The sequence below is a fragment of the Conger conger genome, chromosome 3 (assembly GCF_963514075.1).
Source record: "Conger conger chromosome 3, fConCon1.1, whole genome shotgun sequence".
NCBI classification, from domain to species: Eukaryota; Metazoa; Chordata; class Actinopteri; order Anguilliformes; family Congridae; genus Conger; species Conger conger.
Window position 1 is genome coordinate 44,609,887 of NC_083762.1, and position 14,560 is coordinate 44,624,446.

Consider the following 14,560-nt stretch of genomic DNA (forward strand, 5'->3'; position numbering starts at 1 on the left):
ATGTAGGGAGATATGACCAGGCCACTTCCGTCCGAATCAATACACTTGCCTAGCTAGCTATTATTGAGTAACGTTAACCTCGCTGTCAAGAAATTATGTCCGTGTCCGAGTCGATACTTGCCTATTATTGCATACGTGCATTGAGTACACGAATTGAGAAAGTCGTTAAGTAACGTTAGGCGAAAAGTTTGTGTAGTGTTGATAGTTAAATGTAGTGTTGATGATAGTCCATTCGTATTGACAATGTTTCGGAGTGTGAGCGCGCCAGAAACTAGTGCGTTTTCAAAATAGGCTATGTATTCTCTTCTAAATATACTGCAGACTGTGCAACACATCTTCCAAGCTATTTTCCAACGGAATGGCGTAAGTGTTACACGATGCCCACCAATGCAATAGAAAACACCCCACCGCTTCCTCTACGATCTGTTGGGGTGTTTCTCCAAGAACGCCAAGTACGGACTTGCGTTATTGTGAAGTACGTTCTTATGAGAGACCGCACTTCCAAAAACACAAGGACAGAGAACGCAGTTATATGCATTTGAAATGTAATCCGTGCTTGTGACCTGGGATTACACTAAACGGGTTGCTTGCGAAATTGTGCTACTTACTACAAGCTTACTACACACTATATACGCTCACTGAGCACTTTATTATGTATTTATCAATCTTATTTTTTCACTTACTGCTCGTCTGCTGCTGTAGCCTATCCACTTAGAGGCTTGATTCGTTGTGTGTTCATGATCTTCTGTTGTAATCTGTGGTTATTTGCGTTAGCCTACTGTCACCTTCCTGTCAGCTTTGACCAGTCTGGCCCTTCTTCTCTAACCTCTCTCATAAACAATGTGTTTCTGCCCACAGAACTGCTGCTCACTGGATGTTTTTTGTTTTTCCCGCCATTCTCTGCAAACAGTAGACTGTTGTGCATGAAATTCCCAGGACATTAGCAGTTTATGATATACTCAAACCATCCTGTCTGGCACCAACAATCATTCCATGGTCAAAGTCACTTAGATCACATTTCTTCCCCATTGTGACATTTGACCATGTATGCATGGTCTACCTAATAACGTCACTGAGTGTATATGTACGTACTGCAGCCTATCTACTTACTATCCAGTTACGTCCAGAACGACATACAGTAGGCCAATATGAATGAGATGAAAGCAATATACACTCTACACTCTACAATATAAACTTTAATGGAGGATCCATAAATTACAGGAGTTTAAAAATGGTATGCTCCATACTGACACATTTTATGGACAAGCTATGTTGAAAGAGTGATAGAAAATATGTGGTTCCAAATAGAACGCATGGGCATGTTGGAAATAAAGCATGCTTTAGAAAAAGTGCAAAATAATTATATTGCCTCAACCTTGAAAATTGCCAATATACTACTCTAAGATTCTGAATGCTTTGAGAGGTTTAAATCTTAAACTATCTGTTCAGTAGTGAACACATGTTGTTCAACATACAGCATACATTATACATGGCTGTAACATATTGTCAAAGATCTGTCCAGATATTGACAGAGAGCAGGCTGATGTTAATGTTAGGGCTGATCAATTTAATTTCCTGCGTTATCAGGCTTTCAGTAAATGCAAACATTTCACTTAAAACTTTTTTCACCTTTTTGCTGATTAATCCTGGACTAAACTGAGTTTTGTATGGAGAATTTGCTTTAAAATTAGAATTTAGTCAAGGACGAGGTTGAATCTGTATCTGTGAAATCGGCCTTTGATGTACTAAAATGATTGTACAGACAAAATAGGGGGAACAGGAACATCAGTGATTTATATGCTGCCATGAGTATATGGTGCAAAATTTAAAGGTACAAAAGATTGTTGTGTTAACATTGTTACAAGACCATTGTAAATCCCTTCCTATCATTGAAAAAGGCTCACTGACATGTTGACTCGCCCTCTGCCTGTTTTTATAAACCTCAAATTCCGGTTCAAAGTGTACATTTGTCAGGCCCTCACTCCGTATCAAAACATTGTACAGCTGTACAACAATTCAAGCCCATTGGTTGAAAATCTAACTGCCACAGCCAAAGGTGTGGGGGCTTATTGTGATTGTTTGTGTAGCTGCCCTAATTGCACTCCAGACAAGCGATCACTGAAACTGTATACTATTGCTTATTATCCAAGACTACATATCTAATTCTAAAACCATTCCAGTTTGTGACCGGTAGCAACAAGCAAATTAGCTGTAGTTAGCTTGCTGAATTTACAAATATCCACTTACGATAAAATATAGGCAATAGCCTTTTGAACATAGTAGCAATTGCACAAGCGTTGTGCTTCAATAATGCTTCAACAAAGCTTGTGCTCTTGAAGCTAACTAGTAATAGCTAATTTGCTTGTTGTTACTGATAGTGAACTGGTATTGTTTTCTAACTTGGTATAGTATACAGAGTTTCAGTGATCACATGTCTGGAGTGCAATTTGGGCAGCGTCACGTTCCTTTAGTCTCTTTACTTGTTAAGTCATTCATGTTTAGCTAAGCCTTTATTTCTCTCAAACTGTATGTTACAGTTGCATCATTTGTGGTGGACCGTCATCTTAGTTATATAGCCAGCAAGTTACGTAGCCAAATAACTTGCGTGCTCACAATATAGTTGGTTAGCTAAAGTGAAAACTTCAATATAAAAATAAAGACAAAAAATATATATGTGTTGTGTAGCAGCACACAAGTAAAAATTTCATTGTCACCTTATTCGGTGAACATTTTCTTACGAGGATACTACAAAAAGACGGCAGGCTCTGTTGCGTTTGTTACTGTTAGCTTTCCAAAAAAAGTTCACGAGAGCACTGAACTGTATAATAAAGCTTTACAGTACTGTGCAAAAGTTTTAGGCAGGTGTGAAAAATACTGTAAAGTAAGAATTCTTTCAAAAATAGACATTTTGATAGTTTATTTTGATCAATTAACAAAATGCATGAACAGAAGAAGTGAATGAACAGAAGAAAAATCTAAATCAAATCAATAGTTCATGTGATCACCCTTAGCCTTCAAAGCAGCATCAATTCTTCACACAGTTTTTGAAGGAACTCGGCTGGTAGGTTGTTATGACGCATTGTCTGTAGGGATGTGACAAATCATCAGTTTTTGTAACCGGTTACCATCCCTTTTTTAAACGGTTAACCGATATATTTACTTGCATTTTCAAACTTTATTTTCGGCCATCTCAATGTCAACATGGAAAGTCCGATAATAGTAAGTCAGCCTAATAGCCAAATTAAATATTTATATTTATTTTGACATTGTGCTATGTAACCTCACAATCCCTGTAGTTTACGTCCACTGGTTGATCGTGTGTAAAAAAATTTTTTAATACAACGCTTAAAATGATAATTCTTCATGTTTTCATCCGCCGTCCCTATGGCTTCTGCCTGATAGACTTGATTGGCATGTAATCTGTAAATATGCTGCTGTGAACAACTTTATTGCAGACCGGGTTGTGCACTCAAAATTCCGTGGTCACGCAATATTTGGCTGATAGAATATAACACCGGGTCTATTTTACCATAGGCGACTGGTCTAATGATTTTACTTTCCTGCCAATACAAGTCTCTGTACAATTTGATATATTTTTATGTAACACTAAACTTGCATTTTATATGCCAATGTATTTTATATGGTGCGGGACAATCGTGGCAGTGAGATTAACGTGTCCATTTTTCGTTGAAAGCAGGGAATTTTCGCTTTCAATATCCGATGCATAAATAGCCTAATGATAATGTATTGCTTCATTTATATTTATGTAGATACCGCAGAGTGTAAAGCAAACTTCAGTTTGCCATTAGTTTGAATTTGCGTATCAACGAATAAACTCAGATGAAGAAACACCATAGAATAAGCCATAAGTGAACTGACATCTACAGATTTAAAACACACAAAAAATATTTGACAACTGTAGTACGGTAGCATTCAATTCCATGCGGTGTTTGCATTCTTAACCCTCTGAAATGGCCGCCGATTGCTCGTGGACAGTGTATTGTAATATTCAGTACAACATTTGTCCAATGATGTATTGCTTTGTTTATTTGTTGATACAGCATAGTGGACAGCTACGTTCAGTTTGCGGGTAGTTTGAATTCAGGTGTCAACAAATAAACGGATCTTCTGTGAACCTTAAAAAATGACATAATGTTACAATAAGCCATAAGTCAACCAACTGCTACAGAAATTATTTGATAACTCTAATACTGCGCCTAAGTCTTACAGTGACAGGGAAAACCTTGCAGTGGACACTTCCTCTTCGACACTTGATTGCTCTAAATTAAGTGTTCCAAAGCTCAGTTTTTAAAGCCACCCTGTGCCCGGTGACCTTGATCGACTAGCCATCTGAGTTAGTTTTTGGACAAGCTTATTGGAACCGGAGTTACTCGTTGGTCTCCAGATTTATTTTCCATTTCCCCCCACCCTATTTCCGTATCCTATTGTTAAAGGCAAAAATGTTCACTCACTCCCTTTTTTGTATTACAGGTTTTTATACTGCTGTAATGCCAGTGACAGATCACATATCTTCAGATCCCCCTGCTGACCGATGAGGGTTCATCACCCACAGCCATCATGGAAGACTTTACTGCTGTAAGATGGGGTCTGAACGTATCTCACAATGCCTCTCCTGCCCCTCCCAGTATGTCCATCGACCGACTCTTCCCAGCACTCCTGGAGTGTTTTGGGATCATTCTGTGCGGGTATGTCGCTGGGAGAGCGAACATAATCACATCCACACAGGCCAGGGGTCTGGGGAACTTTGTGTCCAAGTTTGCATTGCCTGCCCTGCTCTTCAAGAACATGGTGCTGCTGGACTTCGGCAACGTCATCTGGGCCTTCCTGTGGAGCATCCTTATAGCCAAGGTGACAGTGTTTGTCATAGTATGCTCTCTGACACTGCTTGTCACCAGCCGAGAAACTCGCTTCGGCAAGGCCGGTCTCTTCTCCATCTTTGCCACCCAAAGCAATGACTTTGCACTTGGTTACCCCATAGGTAAGTATCACACATGTCCCTTGTTTTGTGGTGGAAACCTGTTTCCTGGTCGGCATGTATCTGTACTTCAGGATTCTGATATGTCAGGCTTAATTTTCTATTATTATTAATAGGTTTATTCCATTGCTTGATGTTAATGCTTACAATAGCTTTCAGGTCTTCTATGGCAATGGGCTTCCTAGAGGGTGTACCCATAGCACTTAAACAGCAATGAAAGACAAAGATTAATCTTTTAGGCCTGATGGCATCAGTGTGAAGATTACTTATCTATTGAGCCTTTCTGTTAGGAAATATATATTCAATATCTGTTGAGAATCAATCACTTCCTTTCTTGAACAACTGCACACTGTCTATACCCACGCAACCTAAAGTCTGAGAAGCCAGGTCCTACTTTAGCATAATCTTTCAAAATGAAGGTCTTAAGTTTACATTTATAATTGCAGCTTTTTGTTGTGCTAAGCACAGTTTTTGTCCAATGTCGGACATTCTGCTGGGGCATGTCGGCATATACAGTGCCCGCCATAATGTTTGACCCATCATTTACTTATTTGCCTCTGAACTCCACAGTTTGAGATTTTTAAGAAAAGGCCATTTTTATACATTTTGGTTTCACCATGCAGACATTACAGCAGTGCTTATGCATAGTCCCCCCATTTCAGGGCAAAATAATGTTTGGGACTCAGCAATGTTATGTAAAAAGTAGTCATGTTTAGTATTTTGTAGCAAATCCTTTGCATGAAATTACTGCTTGAAGTCTGCTTGTTTCGGGGGCTAGTCCCCTCCAGTTTTCTCTTGAGCATATGAAAGGCATGTCCAATTGGGTTCAATTTGGTTCAAATTGGGTTAAGAATGTATCATTTTTTAGCTTTGAAAAACTATTTTGTTACTTTAGCAGTATTTTTGGGATCATTGTGTTGCTGTAGAATGAACCGCACACCAATTACTTTTGAGGCATTTGCTTGAACTTGGGCAGATAGGATGCGTCTACACTTCAGAATTAATTTTGCTACTACCATCAGCAGTTATGTTCTATCATCAATGAAGATGAATGAGCCAGTACCTTTGGCAGCCATACATGCCCAAGCCATAACACCCCCACCAGGTGTTTCACAGATGAGGTGGTATGCTTTGGGTCTTGGGCAATTTCATCTGTCCAGAAGACTTTCTTTCAAGAAATGTGGTTGCTCTGAGAGAAATTATACACACCTGAGCAATTACAAACACCTGTGAAACCATGTGTCCCAAACATTATCGTGCACTGAAATGGGGGGACTATCTATAAACAGCGCTGTAATTTCTACATGGTGAAACCAAAATGTATTAAAATACACTTTAATACAATCTGAGAATATGCACTTTAACTACATGTTAATAACGTGATTCCAAATCTAAAATTGTGGCAAATCAAGACACATGGGTCTTTGTACCAAACATTATGGAGGGCACTGTAAATTACACAGTTAAATTTATTTTCTTCTCAGAGAAGGGATGTGAGAAATGTAGTGGTAGTGCTTGAGCAATGTATGGTTTAAGGGAACTGCCTTTTAAAGTGGAAATAACAAAACTAAGCACTTTTGAAACAGGAACCAAATGGGAGGTGATAATCATTTACTGCCAGTTGAGGCTCCATTTCAGTTACCATTGAATAGGGAAACAAAGAGGGCAACTGGTGTTTTGAGCAATGGGAGTTGACTATCTTGTCTTTAAGGTATCTGCATTGCCCTTGGACATTGCACCCCTTTTACAGCATCAATACATTTCACTGTTAAAGACACTGTTATATTATTGTTATTCAGGATATTCGTTATTAGGTTATTTAGATTTGAGCTTTTTTGAAGTAACCGTGCTTTTACTTTACTCAACTCCAAATAAATGTACTGCTGTAAAAAATTAAGTATAAGTGAAACGTTATCGCCTAAAGAAATACTCTTACTTACTTTTAACCACATTTATTATTAACATATCCCCCTGATACATTAATACAACATAAATTACTTAAAAGGAATATTGATCTAGCCTATCAGTTTCCGTACCTCAATATGTTTTTTGACATTGGATGTAAAATTTTTGTAAGCTGAGACAATTATCTTTCACTCCAGGATTCTATGAAAAAACTCAAAATATGAAAAGTTCAAAACACAAAACTTATGGGTGTGGGCCTTTAAATGTAAACCATTAACCTGCTTGTAGTGGATTCTTATAGGCCTCCTTAGCCAAAGGCAGTGGCTTTAGTGATTTACACATGTCCAATGGCTACTTATCAGGCCAGCATTTCGTGAAGGTCGATAGGCCTAACGAAATGCCAATCAAACAACCGCAAATGAACGACCGTACATACCTACGTCCGTGACCTGTGGAGCCATACTGAGCCAGTGAACTAGTTTGTGACCGAAAGGAGCCAGTGAACGAAGAGCCAAATGAGCCATTGAACGGATGAACAAATGAGCCATGTGCTGGTGTTCAACTGAAAGTACTGCGCAGTTAGGATATCACAGATAATCTTTAGCTAAATCATGTTATCTTTTCATTTTCTGTAATTTAGTTAGCTAGGCTATTTCAAATGGAGGTAAACCATATACACTATACCAAGTGTAGTGAATCATGCTAAACATGTTTAACCTCAAAGGGTGATGTCATTGAAATTGTTGTGGTTGAGTCCTGCGTTGATGCACACAATTTGACTCATTCTAACATCTTTGGCATGTCACTGCTTGTGGTCCGGTTCTACTGCATTCCAGTGGCCATGTATGAAAAATGGGATAATTAAAAAAATGTTTTAATGGGATGAATCACTGTTCAGCAAGATATTTTTGGGTTTCATTTGTTATACTAATATACTACTTGCATAACTTAGTATTAAAATTCAATTTGATCTTGGGACAAATTGGTCTCACAGTATATTTTTTAGCATGGAATAGCTAGTTATCAACAATTTGCTTAAAAAGTGCAACTATGCTGTCATAGCAACTGTCTTCATTCACTTGAGTGGCTATCTGATGATTATATTCAAATATATGCTATCTGATGATTCAAACCAAATTGCTTGGCTTGCTCAGTGGTTTTTACAATAATTAGTTTTTTTAGTTTTCTGCTAAGCTTAACTTTCACAGATTGGAAAGATGTGAGTTGCTATGAGACATGTTTGTATCCTTTCTCTAGATGTTTCAACTCTGGAACGGTTCTGCTTTCTTGCAGTTTGGCTTATTCTGTCTTCAGTTACACAGAAATTGTAATGTATTCATGGTTTTGAATGTAGCTGTACTATAATCATGATCATTTACCACATCTTGTTCATAATGTGTTTTGTAATCCTTTTAAACAGCCTGGTGAACTCTTTCTAAAAAAAAAAATTTATTCTACTGGTCATATCTGCAAAGTTGACAGTGTTAATTCAAGGTTCTGCATTTGTATGCAGAAAAAGCCAAACCGCAGGGATAAATAGACTGTGTTCTAGAAATTCAGATATTCTGAGGTTCTTTTAGGATTACAAAGGGCGATGACCCATACTTGAACCACAACAAAATAATTAACAATGTGTATTTCTCAAGTGTTATTTTGCAATGAACATGAAGACTTGCACTGGCCGCCCCAGGGTAAAAAATATATACACTCACCAAGCACCGAGGAACATTTTTACTTTATTACACCTACTTATTAATGCAATTATCTAATCAGCCAATTGTGTGGCAGCAGTGCAATGCATACAACCATATAGATATGGGTCAGAAGCTTCAGTTAATGTTCACATCCACCATCAGAATGGCGATAAAATGTGATCTAAGTGACTGTGGAATGATTGTTGGTAGCACACAGGGTGGTTTGAGTATCTCAGAAACTGCTGATCTCCTGGGATTTGCACACACACTAGCCTAGTTTGAATGGTGCAAAAAACTAAATCCAGTGAGCAGCAGTTCTGCACCTTGTTCATGAGAGACGTCAGAGGAAAATGGTCAGAGAAGACCATCTCAGATCTCTGAACACACAACGCATCATAACTCTTAAGTGAATAGGCTACAGCAGTAGAAGTATAAAAAATAAGTCTAATACCTAATAAAGTGCTCACTGAGTGTATATTACAGGGCTGGAAATGGGGGGTTAGAGCGCAGGCAGTAAATATCAAGAGGGGGCCTTTTCAAATGAACTTGGTCAGCTTGGAAAACAGGTTCTGAATTTCTGTTCATCCATCATGCAATATCGCTCTGTCTCACAGAGAGGCATTTTTCTGATTCTTAGAGTAAGTTGGCTAGGTTAGCAACTAGGTGTGCTGAAAGTTTTTGGCTGATTCTGTTTGTATGAACTGTTCAGTCCTGTGTTTCTCCTCGTATGTTAGCAAACTAAAAGCTCTTGGACATAGTTAATTTGCTTGCTAGATTGCAAATAAGGGAAACTTAAATAAGTGTTCATATAAATGCATTGAATTCATCAAATGTTGTATGAATTGTAGATTTGGCCACTTACCTAATCAGTGATTAGGTAAGGGCTATATAAGAGAGTTGGGGCTTTTAGGTTGGTGGTTTGAATTTTAGTTTTTGTTGAGTTTTGGTTTCCTTTGTAAAAAGGAAATGGCAATAAATCGCAAAAAGCTGAACATAATAAGGCACTACAGGTAGCAGTTAGAAATCAAAGTGTTTTTTTATTTATAATCCCCCCCAATTTTTAGGGACCAAACGTAATTGGTCAGTTGGCTGCTCAAAGGTGTGTTAAGTTTCATCGTTAGTTCATGCATAAAAGGAATAGGTCTAGAATTTATTCTGTGAGGGCTGTCTGCATTTGGAGTCTTTTGTTGTCTTTCAACATTCTGAGTAAACTCTAGAGACTGTTGTGCATCAAAATCCCAGGAGATCAGCAATAGGGGCAACACTGGCTCAGGATGCAAGAGCAGTCATCTGGCAGTTATGCATTGTAATGCTGCCACACAGGTGGCTGATTAGATAATCACATGAATAACTGGGTGTACAGGTGTTCCAAATAAAGTTCCCAGTGAGTGTACTGTCACCATAATCAATGTAGCTTGAATTCCTTTTTTTTCTAGCACTAAAAGAAAAACCTAAAGCTAAAAGACCTGAGTTTCTTTGTCAGAAATGTGCTATATACTCTATATCACCACTGCTCCATTTTGCCCTCCCTACTACTAACTATAAATACATACAAACAGAAGTAACATCACTTAAATAGCTAGCTAAATGGGTTGTGTGGAAAGTGACTACTAAAGCAGAGTCATATCAGTCCGTGGTTTTCTTGGTTTATCACACACACAGTCTACAGCTACTAACAGCTACTAACAGCTAGCCAGAACATGAGCCAGAATGTTCTTGGTGGTGTAGGCAGGGTTGAGAATGGGGCATAGATTTTTTTTTTCCAGAAACACCAAACCAAAGCAAGGAAAGAAATCCTCAACAGTATGCATTCAATCATCAATTTGATCATTGTTTTATCATTGAATATCAACTTATTAATATATTATTAACTGTAGACCGTGCCAACGGGCCATCCTGTATGCCACGTTTTTCAGTACATACCAAGAGTGAATAAAATTATCTGGGAAACACTGGAATACTAACAATCATGTATACTCCACACATGCATCTTTCTCCTTTTCTCTTACTATTTAATTTGATCTGTTATTTCAAGACTGCAAAAGAGTGTGACATATGTTCTGAGAACATGTTAGTAAATATGTAAGACACTGATTCCACAATATTCAGTCTGGATCTCTCCAGTTAAATGTGTGACTTGTCCCCTGCTTACAGTGGAGGCTCTATACAAGAACACGTACCCAGAGTACCTGCAGTACATCTATCTGGTGGCACCAGTGTCCCTCATGATCCTGAACCCCATTGGTTTTGCCTTCTGCGAGATCCAGAAGTGGCGGGAGAGTGAGGACCAGCGACAAAGCAAGAAGCAGATTGTGGGCCAGGTGCTTCTGCAGGTTTTAAAGAACCCCATAGTGTTCATGGTGATCCTGGGCATCGTCTTTCACTTCCTCCTGGGCCAACGAGTACCCACTTTCATGGAAGAGTTTGTGGATGGTCTGGCCAATTCCTTCGGAGGGGCGGCACTGTTCTACTTGGGCCTGTCCATGGTGGGCCAACTGAGGAAGCTGACCCGGTCGTCTGTCATTGCTCTGATCCTGCTCATCACTGCCAAGTTGTGAGTATGCAGTCATACCCCCAGCTTCGCTGTAAGCAGGTAGCCGGGCATAGAGTAGCAGTCAGAACATGTGAGTTACATCAGGGAGTGCAGTGGAGCTCCATTTAACTTAATTTTGGATTTTCTACACTTAAGGATGAGAGACACAATATAATAATCACTTTTTGAAAATGTATGAGACATAATCATTTGTGTGATCTGCTTCTAATTACATTACATTAACATTAACGTTGCCATGTTAATGCAATGCAAATAATTGGATATAAATGAGACTTGTTCTTTACAAACTGATTATAAATTACAGGGCTGTAGCATGCTGTCAAAGATCTGTGCTGATATCTTGATGGTAGAGCAGGCTGATTGTTAGCGTTAGGTTTGATCAATTTCATTTCCTGTCTTTTGGCTTTCAGCAAATGCAAACATAGCCTAGTGAACTCATTTTGTTGGTGTTTAAGACTAGCCTAATGAACTAACATAGCTGACGATTTAGCAGTGAGTTTTCTGTTTATGTACACCAACCTAGCTGGTCTCTTTTTGGCCGCCCTTGCTTTACTGCATCTGCCATATTTTAACAAATTGAGTGCCTATTTGCACTTTGGACAGACCGTGAGACTGTCTGCTATAACGCGATAGCACGATAACGTTGCTGAACATAACGGTCCATCAGATCATAGCCTTCATGTTAGCATTGTGTCTCATTATGTTAGTTCTATGGACAATTCATTGAATTTACATATGGGGTAACTTCAGATGCTGTCCCTATATAAGGCCACATGACACTTTCAAACTTTGTGAAAAGCAGAATACCAGGTTACATAAGACACTGTATTAGTATCCTCAGTATGACCTTAGCAAATGGTTCACAAGCTTATCAGTTGTTTATGTTCTTGGGTAGAGAATCCAACATAAAGACTATGACTGTTATGCAGTTACTGCACAAACAGAAAATCCAAGTTGTTTTGATGCTGTTGTCCAAGAATATCTTGGCTCTTAGCTTTGAAAGTTGATAAATATTGAAGTAAAATACTTTGTAGACAGTGTCATTGTACCTTACGGGCTGCTCCTTAGTGAAAAAATGTATTTGTTCTCACAAAGGGTGTTTGGACCATATAGTAACATTTATTAACAACCAGGCTTGTGCATTTGGAGATTAACTTTATTTGTCAGGGCAAACATGCAGTGTTTATGTATATTGATGAAACACCATGCTCTGTTTTTATACTTTTAATGTAGAGAGGCATTCTGCTAGCATGACAGCACTTGGCAACTTATACTGCTTTAAAAATATACAAAAATGGATGTGCAGTTTGTGGTAGGCAATACCTGCTATTCACCATGACACTTTTTCACATATGTAATTGCTGTTCCAGTGCTTGGCCTTTTCTTCCCTCCTGCACAGGGTATTTCACAGGCTCTGTCTGAAATAGCATGGATGTCGCTGTTAAAGACAAATTTTTGGTGAACACTGCTTTTAGTAGACAGTGTGAGAGAGTGACATTCCCTTGTACTTGTCTTTCTCTGTCTGTCTTAGGTTGGTGATGCCGTTAATCTGCAGGGACATGGTCGAGCTGCTGGATACAGGCAACACCAGTTCCCTCAACCACAGCAGCCTCTCCAACTTTGCCTTTCTCTACGGAGTCTTCCCCACGGCTCCCAGTGTGGCCATCTATGCAGCCCAGTACAATATGGAGCTAGAAGTTGTGAGTCCCATGCCTGTTCAGTTATGAAACAAAAAGGCCTCCTGTGGGCCACACCAGTTTTGTGCTGTAGTCCTGAAATGGTGCTTGATAAGAAGGCAAACTAATGAAACTGGTGAAATCAAACCACAGCTGGGCACGGAAATGACATGTAATTATATGCAAAGGTGTATATACACATTGCCACTTTGAACACTTTGAACACAAATGGTGACACTCTACACAGGAAACTGACATTGTTTGCTGCACCAAACACAGAGAAGGACAATGGCCATGGTAAAAATATAAAACTTAGACAGATGGACATGGATTATTAAAAAATTTGCTTTAGTTTATGAATGCTACAAAAGAGGGGAAAAAAAAATCTGTCTTGAAAGTATGTTCATGTCCAGATCGAATAACTGGGCTAAATGTATTTCACCTACTTGCACTACAGCATAGATTATGTGCAAACCATGAGTATGTATAGGCAATTTTATTTTTAGCCCAAAAAAGTGCCATTTTTTGTCACACCTTTTTTTCAGTTGGCCATATCACCTTGACCTCTGACCTATATAATTTCCATTTCAGAAGTATGTGCCCCAAGTCAAGCTTCAATTTAATACTTTGCTTGTCCTGATTGGACATATAGTTGGACATATAGCGAAAACAATAACTAGTAGGTCAATGTCACAAAACAAATAGTTGTTGCACAACTTCAGTAAATATACATCTCTGATGTACGAGGATTAGTTCCAGGGCCTTCTGGTTCTGCCTCAGAATTCTGAGATTTGAGTGCCAATTTTTGTTGCACCACTTTTTCAATTGGCCATATGACCTTGACCTCTGACCGATATAGTTGTCCTTTGAGAAAGATGTAATTTGAGTCAAGCTTGAAGTTGCTACTTTGTTTGTCCTGATCTGATATATAGTTCTCGAGTTATCAGCAAAAACGTGTGTTTATCTGGTAGGGCGGCCATCTTGGAAAAGTAGGTCAAGGTCACAAAACAAATAGATTAATTAAACATACAAGGATGTACGAGGACTAGCTCCAGGGCTTTGTGCGATTCTGAGATTCTGCTGCCACAAAATTCACCAGCCAGAAGAAAAAAAAGAAAGAAATTTTCTCTTTTATTTTTCTTTTTTCTTTTTTTAAGAGTGGTGAATTTTGTGGCAGCAGAATCTCAGAATCGCACAAAGCCCTGGAGCTAGTCCTCGTACATCCTTGTATGTTTAATTAATCTATTTGTTTTGTGACCTTGACCTACTTTTCCAAGATGGCCGCCCTACCAGATAAACACACGTTTTTGCTGATAACTCGAGAACTATATATCAGATCAGGACAAACAAAGTAGCAACTTCAAGCTTGACTCAAATTACATCTTTCTCAAAGGACAACTATATCGGTCAGAGGTCAAGGTCATATGGCCAATTGAAAAAGTGGTGCAACAAAAATTGGCACTCAAATCTCAGAATTCTGAGGCAGAACCAGAAGGCCCTGGAACTAATCCTCGTACATCAGAGATGTATATTTACTGAAGTTGTGCAACAACTATTTGTTTTGTGACATTGACCTACTAGTTATTGTTTTCGCTATATGTCCAACTATATGTCCAATCAGGACAAGCAAAGTATTAAATTGAAGCTTGACTTGGGGCACATACTTCTGAAATGGAAATTATATAGGTCAGAGGTCAAGGTGATATGGCCAACTGAAAAAAAGGTGTGACAAAAA

At 38.7% G+C, this 14,560-nt stretch overlaps 1 protein-coding gene across 5 annotated transcripts in view; it reads left to right on the forward strand.

Annotated features, from left to right (window-relative positions):
• gpr155a (G protein-coupled receptor 155a) overlaps positions 1-14,560 on the forward strand; it is a 45,358-nt gene that overhangs the window by 851 nt on the left and 29,947 nt on the right. For 4 of the 5 annotated variants that reach the window (XM_061236604.1, XM_061236605.1, XM_061236607.1 and 1 more), the window contains exons 2-4: positions 4,492-4,999; positions 10,750-11,149; positions 12,681-12,849. In XM_061236604.1, coding sequence (XP_061092588.1) covers positions 4,579-4,999; positions 10,750-11,149; positions 12,681-12,849 — 990 coding nt within the window. In that variant the 5' untranslated portion in view covers positions 4,492-4,578. The remainder of the gene's footprint in view (positions 1-4,491; positions 5,000-10,749; positions 11,150-12,680; positions 12,850-14,560) is intronic. The other variant, XM_061236606.1, reaches the window with a different exon arrangement.